The 14,987-nt window shown below is 35.6% G+C and overlaps 1 protein-coding gene across 28 annotated transcripts in view; it reads left to right on the forward strand.

Moving 5' to 3' along the window:
* Positions 1-14,987, forward strand: part of MYCBP2 (MYC binding protein 2, E3 ubiquitin protein ligase) — a 218,474-nt gene that overhangs the window by 161,915 nt on the left and 41,572 nt on the right. For 23 of the 28 annotated variants that reach the window (XM_026077432.1, XM_026077434.1, XM_026077441.1 and 20 more), the window contains 3 exons: positions 1,253-1,438; positions 11,502-13,145; positions 14,683-14,852. In XM_026077432.1, the coding sequence (XP_025933217.1) occupies positions 1,253-1,438; positions 11,502-13,145; positions 14,683-14,852 (2,000 nt within the window). The remainder of the gene's footprint in view (positions 1-1,252; positions 1,439-11,501; positions 13,146-14,682; positions 14,853-14,987) is intronic. The other 5 variants (XM_026077435.1, XM_026077436.1, XM_026077461.1 and 2 more) reach the window with 2 other exon arrangements.

Here is a 14,987-nt window from a genome sequence, read left to right on the forward strand (position 1 = left end):
AGTACTAGAAGTGATTCTAGTTTAAGAAGAAGTGATTTACCAAGCACATCTGTCATGTCTGGGTTAGTATGATAGGAATGATTGTTGCCCAAGTACAGACTGCAATTCTTTTTAGATATTCTACTTCCATAACAGTGAAATAAAATTGATTTATTGATACCTATAGGTGATTATTTAGATAGGATTTCCAGCTTTTTGCTTGTGTTTTTGTTCTCCCACTTTTAAAACAAAACTATCAAGGAAATAAGTGAAATATTTTATTTTGAAGTACTTAGATAATATAGGGTTCCACAGACCCACCAGTCTTTCTCTAGTTCCATGAAAAGACAATTGATAATCATCTAAACATGTTCCAGATTCAGTGAGTTGTAAATTATGTATTAGCTGCTAATTTTTTTTTCTACCAAGATTTCTAGAATGCTGTCAAAATGATACCAAGTTGCAGAATTAACTGATGCTGTTGGKGTTTGGTTGGTGATGGTTCAAATCTGACAGGCTCTCAAACTCTTAGTGCCTCCATCTCATATTGCTTAAATATGCCTGAAGTTATATCATGGTGTGATAAACTCTGTAGGCATCATATACTTTTAATGCTTATATATACTTCTTTTGAGAATTGGCATTCAGAAATTAAAACTGTATTTTTAACATGCCAGCTTTTGTGAAGACCCTCTTTTGTCCCTCAGTGAATGTATACAGTTCTTCAGGAAACCAATTTCAGTTCTTAAATGATGCTTCTTTAAAAAAAAAAAAATCTTCAACCTGGTCCTGATCTTGAAAAACAGCATGACAGAATACTTTTAAAGATATTTGCAAAAATAAGCAAATATTTTTCAAAGTGTGGCACAGAAATACACTTGCCAAAGCCTAATGACATGTTATCTTTCCCCTCTCTTCAGTTTTTCTAATCTTTATCTGCATGTTCTGTTGCATGTGTGTCTTATTGTAAATGCTAGGGATATCTGCTTGTTCTTTGGCTGCTCTTCATTTTTTAGCAAGATGAATATAAATCAAGCTGTCTTTTGAAATGTTTTAAATAATTTGAGTAAAATATTCATGATTCTTAAAAGCCCTGCTTGTACTTTTCAATAATTTTATTGCCATGCATGGGGTGAAATCTTTATATTTAGCCACAATCAAAGCTGTGTGGGGCTAAATAAGATTTGTGAGATTTTTCTATTATCTTCATTTAAACTTTAATTGAGCACCATTTTACTCGCTTTTCTGGAGAATGACAAGTAACAGGTTGTAGTTTTGACTGTTTTGCCCACTACAGGTGACCAACTGAGTGCCATACTGAATTCCATTCAGTCACGGCCAAATCTCCCAGCTCCTTCCATCTTTGATCAAGCTGCAAAACCTCCCTCTTCCCTAGTCCACAGTCCATTTGTGTTCGGACAGTCCCTTTCCTTCCAGCAGCCTCAGCCACAGCTTCAGAGTAAGTTTGTCAGCCTTACCTGCCTCATCAGTCCATTTCTGAAGCTTTGACATTGCTGTTCTTAGTTGCTTACCAGCTACTAATCATCCCTCCATGCACTTTTCTGGTTTTGTTTCGTTGAGTGAGTTTTTCATGAATTGGAAGCATGTGAGGTAATGCTCCTAGAGAAGCATACCTGTTCCACTTTAATTTCAATATTTACAGTATTTTGCTTTTTTATGTGCTCTGCAGTGTAGATAACATTCATGAAAGTGCATTTCCAATATTGTATGCAACACTGGGTTTATAATTAAGGTATATATTTTATACAGTACAAAGTGTTGATAATTCTTTTAACATGAGAAATTGATTGCAGTAAATTCATAGTTCTTAAATTTTCTTACCTTCCACATTCCTAATTTTGTCATCACTTCTAACTTTAGGGATAGCTGAAAAGTTGGGACACCTGGGTGATACTTACAACAAAGGCTTTTGTAATCTTGTGTTGGATGCTCGTGGGACTGACGTGCATATGAAAGTTTGCACCTGAAGGTGAATAGCAGTTAGTTACTGATGAGAGYAGTTACTGATGGAAGGACAAGAAACTGTTTTTGTTTAGTGAAAAATATACATCATGAATACTAAGATTTTGGCAGATATCACAGTCCTGGAGAATAAATTCCTCCCTATCCACAGAGAACGTATAGTCATGCAGGTCATATGAATCATAGGAATACTAGTCTTCTCCTCTCTCCCATAAACAATTCTTCAAAAATGCTTTGTTTTTTTTCTTGTGGGATCCTGTCAGTCAGCTCAGTCTCTATTGCTATTCAGTCCTGGATCTTTCCATTTGAGTTTATTCAAGTATTGGTAGTCAGTGAAGTGCATCAAATGAGAACTAGATAAAAATCTCTAGTTCACTTGTATAAAGACTATCAGAAATATTCTGACAATGACCTTCTGTACTTGTGCTAGAGTTAAACCCATGTCCTGAAAGCAAAATATTCTGTAACTCACTTAGATAAAACAGATGATTGCCAATGGCATCAGTGCCCCCTCACTGAGAATTTGTCAATTGGTAAGAAAATGTGCTGTGTATCTTCTCTCCCATCACTTTTTCTTTTATTGGTCAGAGTAGGAAAGCCAGAATTTATAATTCCACTTTTTTTATCCAATATAACCTTAATTGTCTTATTTCAAATTTCAGCTGTTTTATTATTTAATTTTTAGACCTGTATTATATAAAAAGAAAAGCTGTCTAATTTTTTTTGCTTGTCCAGCAAATATAGATAAATTGTATTCAGAAAGTCCCAATCCACAGTTCATGTTTTAGAAAGGATCCCTGATTCAAAGAAGCAGCCTTTTGTGTCAGACAGGAGCAGCACTGGTAGTCTACCAAATGAAATAATAGAGGAACTGTGAAAATATTTTAAATTTGTGGCTGGATCTCAGCTTAGTATAAAATCTCAGCCTTCTTGGCTATTTGCCCTGCTATTTTAGATATTCCAGCAGGACAAAAATCAACTAGAGCTGGTATACTGGTRTGCTAACTAGTTTGAGACAAGGACCTTCTTCCAAAGAGTTTATCGTCTAATTTAAGATTTGATAGAAATAATGTAAATTACACACGAAGGAGAGAATTACTAACTTTTTTTCTTTTTTTTTTTACTGTCAAAAATTAAGGAGTATGGCGGGAGAGCGAATTTCCTGTTAGAACTTAGTCTTTTGCAGATGTGTTAGTCCTCCCTTTACAAGCTCATCCAAAGGTCTAATTCAGAATATTGTTTGGGAGACCCATAAAGCTTTATTCATGTACCGTTCATTTAATAATCAAGGAAATTATCAGAGACCTTTGAAACTTAAATAAGACTGTCTAGATTAAACATTATTTTATGTTAAGCAATGACTCTGTTATTAATTTATTTCTAGAAATTGTCCATATTAGAAAGCAATCAATTCATTTGCACTATAAGATTAATTGGAATATCAAGGCGTATAGACAATGAAAATATCAGACAAAAAAATTCTATTAAGATCTAATTTCACTGTATATTTTTTAAATCTGTGTTCAACTCTGATGCAGATTTAATAGAGTTGTAACAGAAATGCTTTTRAAGTGTGCCATTTTCATAATTTATTTTCAAAGTGCTTTATAGCCTCCTGTTATCAAATGTGATTAGAAATTAAATCCATTAAAAGACATACCCCAAGGCTCCATATTAAGTCAATTGGATTTTGCCCTAGACATGCATAGTTTCATTTCAAATTATGTGTTCTGGCCCCTAAGCACTTCCTACAATAAAAAATTAATCTTAAAATTAAAATGAATGTTTATAGTCAGTAACTGTTATATTAAAGGGACTAATGATAGTTTAATAGTTGTAAGAAGTAGTTCCTCTGCTTCTGGATTTCCATGGCTCTAGATATTATATGCTAACTAGAGTTTTTGACTAAAAGTGTGCCTAAATAGTTTAAGCTACCGCTTACATATTTTGCTCTTCCTCAATTATTCTTCCTCTTCTTGAGGAGAAACCTTATTCTGAAGCATGATTTTCAGGGAAGTTAGGATCAAGCTGAACATCCCATAGTGCTACTTCCTTAAGTAGCTATTTCGAACAAGAAGAAAAATGTTGGTCTGATTATAATATATAGTCTGGGCTTGTGAGCGATTGCTGTTTTTCTTTAGAAGACTTTGCAGCTAGCTGTTCTCTCTAAAGAATAGCTTCTGTGTTTGGTGAGGGAAGGGGGTGGGTTTTTTTGCTTTTTGTTTGTTTTTTCAAATTCATTTAAGGAAGAGGGAGAGGGCTTGTGACAACGTTTTATCTTCAGATACAGTGTTGGGTTATTTTCTGTGGAAATACTATGGTGTGTTAGACAACCAGTTCCTGAGATACAATGCTTGAAAAAATGGAAAGTATTTCATTTTCATTTTGTTATTCTTATCACACCATTATAAATAGCTTAATCAGAAAAAATCCTGTGTGTTTTGTCAAAGGAACCTTGGAATGTATTATAGATGGGCTAATATAAAAAAGAAAGGGAAACTGTGTTACTTAATTTTTTATTATTTGCTAGAACTTTACAAAGGGCTGAATGTTCTGTCTTATTTAATTCCTTTGCTAATTTTCACATGTGCTCGTACAATGGAAAAAGCAGAGAGAGGATTTTCTTTTTCATAGGGATAGACAAAATTAAGATGTTCTTGTCATGTGCTTTAGTTCCTTTTGGGTCTTTTATGCAGCTTAAACTCCCAACAAAGCTAGAGGGGATGACATAACCTAAGTGGAGTTTAGGAACAGCAGTACTGACTTGGAATCAAAGAAAGGACTTTCTGCCGGAAAGAACACCAGTTTATGTATGTTAATTCCTTGCTTATTCCAACAAACAACAAACAGTCTATAAGTTCTCCAGCCTRAGTATGATTGCTTTTGAGGAGTTCTGAAAATGAGCGGTAGCAGATTTGCTCAGGAGCTGCAGCTTTCCAGAGCTTCGAGATTATTCCTGATTACTTGATTAATTGGTCTCTGAATTTTGTGAAAAACAGAAGACTCAAATTTCTGGTTGGTTCTGAACATAGCTAAAGTGTGGAAACCTAGAGGGTCAAGGAAGATCTTGTTTCTCAACCTCCAGCAGCAGATGCTGGGCCACAAAACTTGTTAGATTCAACAAGTCAGGGAGACAGAATCTTGCCCCACTGTCCAGCCTCGGTTACTAAAATTGCAGAATTGGCTGTTGAACCAGGAAGTTGGGGAAGGGACTGTGAGACCTTGCCTGTTAGACCTTCCTAGCGTTTGTCTCACATCTGAATCRCTACCACAAATGAAGAACATATTTATTGGCTGAAAAGGCTTTGGACCCCCTCATTAGCCTCCTCTGTCAAACATTCTCCGCTGTAGCCCTGGCAAGTCACTGCAAGCAGTTGCACAGCACAGCTGTTTCCTGATTCACCTCAATCCAGACAGAAGCTGCCATGCTGAGCTGCTGTTAAATACATGCATGGTGTCCTGTCATATGGCCTCCTTGTGAATCCGTGCTGCTGGGTTGCAGCCCAGTATGCTCTCTCACATGGAGGAGATCAACCCCTACCATTCATGTGAGGGCTTCCTTGATACCTTCCTTCAGTACTGTATCACCGCTCTCTTAGGTTTTTTTTGTTCTTTCACTTCCTAGGGGCTAGTTACAGAGCATTCAGAACCACTGGCTTGGCCTGCACTGCTTTTATCAGCATTTCCTAAACTCTGGAGAGGCTATAAAACACTAGCACACGTATGGAACGCATAACCCTTCTTGGGAGTGTTTCAGTAAAATGGAGGGAGAGAGTCTTTTAAATCTGTTACACTGATGTGTTCTGTACCATAAACACAGAAATGCCTTAATTGTCACGCTAAGCAGCCAGAGAGTATTAGTTAGCTCTTTTTCAGATGCTACGTATTGCCAAAGCATCATTCCTGAAAACTGGAGCTAATAAGTTAAACTGTTTTGCACCTTAGACTTTACAGATTTGATACTCTAAGATAGATACAAAGCATACATTTCAGACTGTTTAAATCCAGAACCTTTCCTGGGGGAYGGGTAAGGTAAAGTTTGGAGAAAGAGCACAAATTCTGTCAATCTTTATTTTAGAAATAAGCTTGGTTTATCATACCTTCAAAGTTGTAATTATGAATTACAAAATTATAGGTTCATTTTATCTACCCTTTCAAGTGCAGGAGTTTTTCAGTTAATATTTCTTTCAATTTATATATTCAAGTGACTCAAATGATGGTGCTCTAAACTTTACTTTTGGATAATAAACATTGCCAGTATTTTCCTAATGAAACTACGTTTCAGCTTTTGCTTTTACTCATTCATTCATTCCCCTGCTAATGTTGTTTAATATTACTCTCCCTTTTTAATATTTAGTATTCAAATGTTGATTTCAGTGCATTTTTTTTTTACTCATGTAGAAAAAGAATTCTTCTCCAACTGCCACTGTGGCATTTTCAGATTCTAAAAAATGATGTATTTATTGCAGTGCTTAAGAAAAATCAGCTAGCAGCCTTACCGAGCTTCTATATCGGTAGCAGTGAGTGAAAGAGGAATGCGTTCCTTTTGCACAGGAATCCGCTGGGTAGGCAGAAGGGCAAAAGCAGCTCGCTGCTTTCCTTCATCAGCATGCAGAAAGGCAGAAGAGGGATGTCTTTTCAGAAGAAACTTCCCCTTACCTCCCCTCTCCAGAGACGTAGTTTTACTAGTCTTTTTCAGTCTGTACGTTCCAAACAGTCTAGACCAGTGTGGACCAGTTGGCAGTCTGTGAGGCCTCCTGTTTGGCTTACCAGCTTTCCTTCAGAGGAAGCAGGCACGGCTGTTAAAAGACTATGGGCTGCCATAGGAACTGAGCTGCCTCTTAGGTCTCCATGTTGTGTAGCTTTTCAAGCTGGAGCTATTTCCACACTGGAGCAAAGAGCATAACCGAAGATATGCAGTTGCATTTGAATGCATCTGGAGACAGAGCTCAGACATGCCTTTGTAGTCTTTGAGGATGATTAAAAAACAGGAATTCTGTCCCTGTAGCTGACCTTCTATCCTGGATAACCAGAGATCATTTCTCAAGGCAGCATATATAGATGGATATAGAGTCACAGATATAGAATGAAACAACAAAGTGTATACATGACCTTGGATTTAGTAAAGAATTTTATTTGATCATTTATAGAGCATAATGCTAATATACTAAATTGACATTTTAGGCTTTTGTTTGCAGAAGTGTTCCTCTAATGCAACTCTGTGTTCCTAATGTGTTTTTCTGCATTTCGCCTTAAAAAAAAAAAAAAAAAAGTGGTGGAGAGACAACCTGTCACTCAGAAGTTACGTAGTTAGCACTGAAGCATAGTTATCATATGTAGGCATCAAAGTAGGTAATACTGTTCTTAAATTTGTTCTAGTACCACACTGAGAAAATAAAGATTATTTTCTTGTTTTAAAGAATGAAATTCTTATTTCAAGCACGTGTGAACACCTTCATTCTTATTTTGCAATCTATAGAATTATAGCTGATTTCTTAAGAATAGGATTTCTAATATATTTATGTGCACAAATTAGTAAATGTGGTACCACACAACAAATCTCTTAAGCTATGCAGGGATTGAAATCACTAATTTGGAAAAAAAACTTATCTTCCTTCATTTGTATGAAGAGGTCTTTCTAAAGCAGAGTATCTTCTAGTGAGTATACAAAATAAATCTCTTAAAAAATGTTAATGCAAGTATCTTCTAGTGAATATACAGAATAAATCTCTTAAATATCATTAATGTGCTAAGAATTTGACTTTTATTTTTCTACTGGAAGGAATAGGAATTAGAATAAAAACAACATTGTAGGAAAGTAAAATGATAGACTTGAATCTAAAACTCCTTGTTATCTCACTCCAGGCTCTCTTTGAAGCTATACCTCTTGCAGATTTGATGTTAATGGAATGTAACCATACTGAAACTATCTTGGATTATACCAGGATTTAACTTCAGGGTTTTTTCTTAAGGCAAATTTTTTTTTTTAGGGTTTGGTACAGATTAGTTGTCATGTCTGTAGTGTTTGGTTGAATCTCTTTTACTCCTGGCTATGTCTCTTAGTAGTATTGAGAAGCTAAAGTTCGGATTACACATGAAGTTTTTAAAAACAGTTCATTATAGAGAGGCATTCAGATTTTAAAGGATAATTTTGATGGGTTTAATGTATTTTTCATCATTCTTTCCAGTGATTAGTGAGACCTTCCAACACAAACATCTCACATGTTCTCTAATTTTCTCAGAAGGTTGTGAGATTTGGTCATCTGGAAGACCACACTGCAGTTTTAAATAATTCACATCTGTGAATTCACAGATCAAAAGCTCATGTTTAAAAACAGAGTTTTGTTCAAGACTAGACACTGCTATATTTTTATGATAAAGCGTAAATCCCATTGAGTAGTCTCTGAATATTACTATTTAGTAATCTAATAACTTAGACTGAAATCACAAAAGTGATTGTCTTTTATTCTTTTAAAAATGTAAATCAGGGAAAATGTTAGTGTTTCTCATTTAAAATTAATGTAGGAATCTTAATGATTACCTCAGACTATTTGGCAAAGGAAATGCATATCATTTGAACTGCTTGTTTTATCTTTGCTATTTTTTCCATTGAATCTGTGCTGCTTCTGTGCAACTGTTTTCCACTGTAGAAACTTCATCCTGCTGCCTTGCTTCTCGTGAGCGTATTTACAAAACTAGTGATGTAGCTGGGCCTGCCTCTGCTATTTCATCTCTCTCTCACAAACTGAAGGGTGGGTATGCATGCAAACATAGCAAGGTTATTCAGAATTTACAGTCAAAGTGTTTTTCTTTTCCTTCCATTCATTTTCATTTCATTCACTTAATAAAATACTGTTTTAAAAGTAAATGTTCAAGTTTGGTATTTGTTGGAGTTCATTTGATGTAACCATTCAGTGTTGCCTTACTGAGATGCAATGATTTCATGATATATGATTTAACTATCTTTTGACATTTTGTAAACAGAAAGTTCACTATTAATCCGGTCTAATAGTACTCGTTTTCAAACAGTAAGTAAATGAAATATGGAAGAAGAGGGAAGAAAACTTTTCATGTTGTTTTTCTGATTTACATATAAATCAATTTGATGCAGTATTATGCAGAGTTTGGGGAGGGGGTGGGGGGAGTTGGTGCTGATTGAGTCCAGAATGCTGAGTAGGGTAATTTACCTGTATATGTAAAAATCGTATACTAATATGTAAAAAAAATAAAAGATAAATTATTTTTATTACTGAAAATTATTGCTAGGCTATACCTCTGATAAAACAGTTTTGCTCTAGCATGTTTTCCTAGTTGACATTCACTGGTCATACAGGTACTTTGAATTTGATACATTGCTCAATGGTTTCCAGTGTTTTATGTCCTTTAAGAAGACAGTTGTCTTCCTTTCACCTTTTTTTCCTTTTTGAGGAGTTCTGTAAAAGGTTCTTTAATTGATCATTTCTAGAGTATTTTCTCATCTAGAAAATTTTAAATTAGTCTTTTCTGTGTCTCGGAAAAGTGTGTATAAAGCAATTATAATTTTCATTTCTGAATTCAGGTATCAAAAGGAGACTTAAAATAATTTACCATTAGAACTGGTGAATAACTGAGCTAGCATGGAAGAAAGGTTGGATTGACATTAAATAAATTTTTTTATTCTTCTAGCAAGGATGATCATTTTATAAAACAAGACATACCATTTTATTTCTTCCCTTCCTCTCCCCCACCAAATTGTGTAACTCACAAGAAAAAAGAATAAAGGATTGGACTCTCAAAATTCCTTAAAGATGTTAATGTTTGAGATGTTCCCATTATATTCTACTATTTACATTGGGCATATTGTTCCTGAATATAGACAAATTATTTCTTCTCTGCCTGGAGAAGTATGAACTCCTAGATTGTCCTGTCCTGGGAGGCCAGGAGAATACCTTAACCTGCAAGCTTACTAAATATTCTAACATAGGTATTGTTCACTTTTTCCTGATGCTGCTTTGTTTTATTATAAGCTACATAAATATGGAGGATGGAAAATAATAATAATTGCTTTGTAACATGAGGAAACATCTGGTTTTTAGACTTCACCCCAAAGGATATGTTTGATTTTGTACTGTGAGGAGTAACAGTGTCAGTAGAAGAAACTGAAATCACCCATGCCTCTACACATTCTCTGGCATAGAAATAAGGCTTCATACATGACAGCTGGAAGATTCTGGTTCAGATCCCATCAAGCAGAAGGAAGTAAATGCAGATTTCCCACCTTCAAAGTAAATATTGAAGGTCCTGGATAAAATAGACTGTTTTAATGTCCTTTTCTCCTCTCCATTCCCATTAGAAATCAAGGTCCAAATTTTGCCTGCATTCTCTGATTAACTGAAACTTAATTTTTTGACAGATAATTGTTTCCCCAAAAATGTACCCAGCTCAGTTGAAATAGCATTTTAGTGACTGAAAATCAAATAATCCAAAGTACTAAAACCTTATTCTACAATCTTTGCAAGACATGCTTCTTCATTTTTAACTAATAAAGGCCCATTCAAATCAGAAGGACTAACTGTATGTTCAAAGCTTTGCAGTGTAATGCTTTGCAGAGAGACAATTATATAGAATAATTAATTCATGATTGCCACATTGCTTGCCAGTAATTTAAACATTACATGTCTTAAATTTTCAAAATACCATTCTACAAGAAAGATTGAGTATGTAGAATTGTTAGAAGCAGATTGTTTTAATGAGCTACTTATTTGCATATACTTGTGTTTAGCATGTATTTATATTAAGCTGCGTATAATTTTTATCGCTCTGTGGATTAATATATGTACAAAGTCAGTATGCATAGGAACAATAAATTACTGCATCAAAATAAGAAGACTCTGGAGACTGGATTTGATGGTTTAGCTTAACAGTGATTAAGAAACTCGTTTTAAGTAGGTTGTGTTCTGTACCAATTGGTAACATGTGGTCTTAAAAATGTGGATACCTCAAGTTATCCATGTGATTTGTTTTAAACATATTTGTAAGCCTCTTACCCACTTTACTTTATAGCTGTATTTACTTTCTATTTTACCTGACTTCTGAGCATGAAAGAAAATAAATCTGGTTGTACATGTGATCTTTCAGCAAGTCCTCTTGTTGTAATAAGTCTGACACGTGCAGAGATAATCAGTACATAATCCTTGGTTTCTGTTGCAACTCTGGTAAACTTTGTTAATAAGTACTGCAATTCTAGCTAAGAAAGCAAATTGTGCTTCCTTTGTTAGTGTTTTGTGGAAATAGTGAACTGTGGCTTTTGATAACTTCCTAGTAGTGTGTTTTCTATAAATATTTCCTAACATTTTGAGATGTATTTTTGGTATATCTTTGGGAAAAATATTAAAATTATTTTAGTGGAAAAATTTCCCTTTAGATTTGCTTTCATTTTGATGTGAACAGAAGCATGCGTTTGAATTGTATCTTGTGTTCAGGTCTTTAATCCTTGATTTGCATTGTTAAAAGTATCACTGTTAAAATATCATAATTTGATTATAAAATATACTAAACAGGTGACCGAGTGAATTTCACAGCAGCTGCTAGACCAGTTTCTCCGGCAGGAAAATCAGACATGTCATCAAAACACAGGGTTGACAGCAGGTCRCCAAAGCCTGATGTGCGAATGAATAGAGCTGCTGCTGACCAGAAGAAACCTAGGAATACAGATGGTTTATCTGCCAGTGAATCTCTAATGCTGAAATCAGATGCTGCAAAATTGCGATCAGATTCTCACAGCAGATCTTTGTCTCCTAATCATAACACTCTGCAAACACTAAAAACTGATGGAAGAACAACTACTGGTCTGAGAGCTGAATCTCCAGGACCAGGAACCCGGTCATCTTCTCCAAAGACAAAGACACTTACAGCAGTTAGATCTGGTGCTAGTTCTCCACGATCCTCATCACCACAGGATAAGACTCTACCTCAGAAAGCTTCATCCCCTGTAAAAACAAAGCTTGATCCTCCTCGAGAACGATCCAAATCAGATTCTTACACATTAGATCCAGACACCCTTCGCAAAAAGAAAGTACCACTAACAGAACCCCTAAGGGGTAGGTCCACTTCACCCAAACCAAAAATTATTGCAAAAGATGGAAAGTCTGTTACAGAAACTGAAAATAGAGCTCCTTCCCCTCATGTTGTACAAGAAAATCTTCACAGTGAGGTTGTTGAAGTATGTACTTCAAGTACTTTAAAGACTAATAGCATTATAGATAGCACCTGTGAAGATAACACAGAATGTAAAAGTCTGGATGATGGTTCTAATAAAGTTCATTTCAGCATAGGAAAAGCACCACTGAAAGATGAGCAAGACATGAGAGCGTCTCCAAAAGTGAGCCGTAAATGTGCTGGTAGGCACACAAGACCCAAAAAGGAAAAGTCCAGCTTTCTTTTCAAAGGCGATGGCTCCAAACCTGTAGAGCCAGCCAAGCAAGCAATGTCACCTTCTGTTGCAGAATGTGCTAGAGCTGTCTTTGCTGCTTTTCTTTGGCATGAAGGAATAGTTCATGATGCTATGGCTTGTTCGTCTTTTTTGAAGTTTAATCCAGAACTGTCCAAAGAGCATGCACCAATACGAAGCAGTCTGAATCAACAACCAGCAGAGGAAAAAGAAACCAAGTTGAAAAACAGACATTCATTGGAAATATCATCTGCTCTTAACATGTTCAACATTGCACCTCATGGACCAGACATATCTAAAATGGGTAGCATCAATAAAAACAAGGTCCTCTCTATGTTGAAAGAACCACCTCTGCATGAGAAGTGTGAGGATGGAAAAACTGAAGCTACCTCCTTTGAAACGTCCAGTCATCACACAATGAAATCAAAGTCTCCTCTTCCATTAACGCTGCAGCACTTGGTAGCTTTTTGGGAAGACATTTCTTTAGCAACTATTAAAGCAGCTTCCCAAAATATGATTTTTCCAAGTCCTGGTTCTTGTGCAGTGTTAAAGAAGAAGGAAAGTGACAAAGATAACAAGAAAACCAAAAAAGAGAAAAAGAAAAAAGAAAAGGTTGAGACTAGGCCAAGGGGAAATCTTTTTGGCGAGATGGCCCAGCTTGCAGTGGGAGGACCTGAAAAAGACACTATTTGTGAGTTGTGTGGAGAATCCCATCCATATCCAGTGACTTACCACATGAGACAAGCTCATCCAGGTAAGATTAGATTTTTTTTTCCTCTTATCTGCTTATAAAATATATTATACACGTGTTGGCATTAGTTATTGTTATGAAAATAAGTCAAGCTGCCTTGTCAGCATTTTAACACAGTTCACAATATAAGCTAAATTAAAATTTGATGCCCTGAACACTTGTATAAGTAATTTTAAATGTTGTGGGCCACAAAGATTATTAAGGGACAGCAGCAGCTCTCATGAGAGGAGAGGCTGAGAGAGCTGGGATTGTTTAGCCTCAAGAAGAAATGTCTCGGGGAAGACCTTATCAGTGCTTATAAAGACCTAATGGGAGGGTGTACAAAAGAGGGAGCCAGACTCTTCTCAGTGGTGCCCACTGACAGGACAAGGGACAATGGCCACAGACTGAAACACAGGAAATTCTATCATCTGAGCTGTCAAAGATGTTGAAGAAGAAGGTTGTTTGAAACAAAGCCAAAACCATAAACTGACTTTACAGGGCCTCTTCAGAAACATACCATTTGTTAAAATTTAGGAATTCAAACTATGCTGAGAAAATTGGAAATAAAAATAGAGGTATAATATTGATTAATTAGAATTGTCCAATATCTAATTTTTCTGTTAATGTAGTACTGTACTGTACTGTTGTAATCCCTAGGTATCGGTGACTTGCATCTTTTGGCTTAAAATTTATCTTGAAAAAAAAACTTACAGTTACAATCTCTAAAGCTTTAAACCTTAGTCAGAAGGCAGTTTGTAAAATACAACCTGAGTCTGCAATTTTACTGTTGTAGGCAGGTCACTAAATCTGTTCAGGAATTGGTTTAATTTTAAGAAATGAAACAAGGTTGGAACAGTGTTAGTCAGGCATTATTTAGCTAGTTAACTGAGTTTAAAAGATAAGTAAGTTGTGTTTTCTTTTGAAAAAAGATCACTTTTAGAAGGAGTTAGTTAACATGTAATAACTAGTCTTATCACAAATTAAATGATTTATGTGTTTTCCAGCTTATAAACTAAACTAATTATTTTGCCAGTTACTGAAGTTCTGCCTGATGTTTTATGCAATAACATTAGCACTGCATAGGAGGTTAAAGCAAAATTAAAGAGGCTTTAAAATTTGTTCTTATTCAGCAGTTATCAGTGTCCTGAATTTTTCTGAGAAACAATAATCAGCAAAGGAATCCACTTTATTCCCTTTTAGGCTTCAGTAGACATGTGGTGTGGGGGGGGTTATGTTTGTTAAATTTTAGATGAGGTTAGCTACTGTGTAATACTGACCTTATCAGTTAGCTGTCTGAATAGGGAACTACTGATGCTTCAGACAGTATTGTAGTAAAAACTAGAAAACTACAAGTGTGTTTAGATTTCTTGAAATACAGCTCACGCGCACACACTTTTTTCCCATCAGTTCAGAGATACAGAAAAGGAGAAAATTAGGCACAGAAAAGATGTGTGTGTCTCTTTTCTTCCTTACCCCTTCCCATTCCCCATTTTACAGGTAGGAAAATAATAATCCTTATTTTGAAATAACTTTTTTTTTCATCTTTTACCATATGTAGGTTGTGGCCGTTATGCAGGTGGCCAAGGTTATAATAGCATTGGACACTTCTGTGGAGGATGGGCTGGTAATTGTGGTGATGGTGGTATTGGAGGAAGCACTTGGTATTTGGTTTGTGATCGATGCAGAGAAAAATACCTCCGTGAAAAGCAAGCAGCAGCAAGAGAGAAGGTATTTTTATCTGTTTCTCCTGTGTTTATCTCTTTATATGTTTAATCCTAATATGCGTTCATAAACTGAACGTAATGCAGGACCAATTTGATAAATTTTGAATTTCAGAATGTTGTAAGGTTTTGGAATATTCAC

Source organism: Apteryx rowi, unplaced genomic scaffold, assembly GCF_003343035.1.
Source record: "Apteryx rowi isolate R43461 unplaced genomic scaffold, aptRow1 scaffold_453, whole genome shotgun sequence".
NCBI classification, from domain to species: Eukaryota; Metazoa; Chordata; class Aves; order Apterygiformes; family Apterygidae; genus Apteryx; species Apteryx rowi.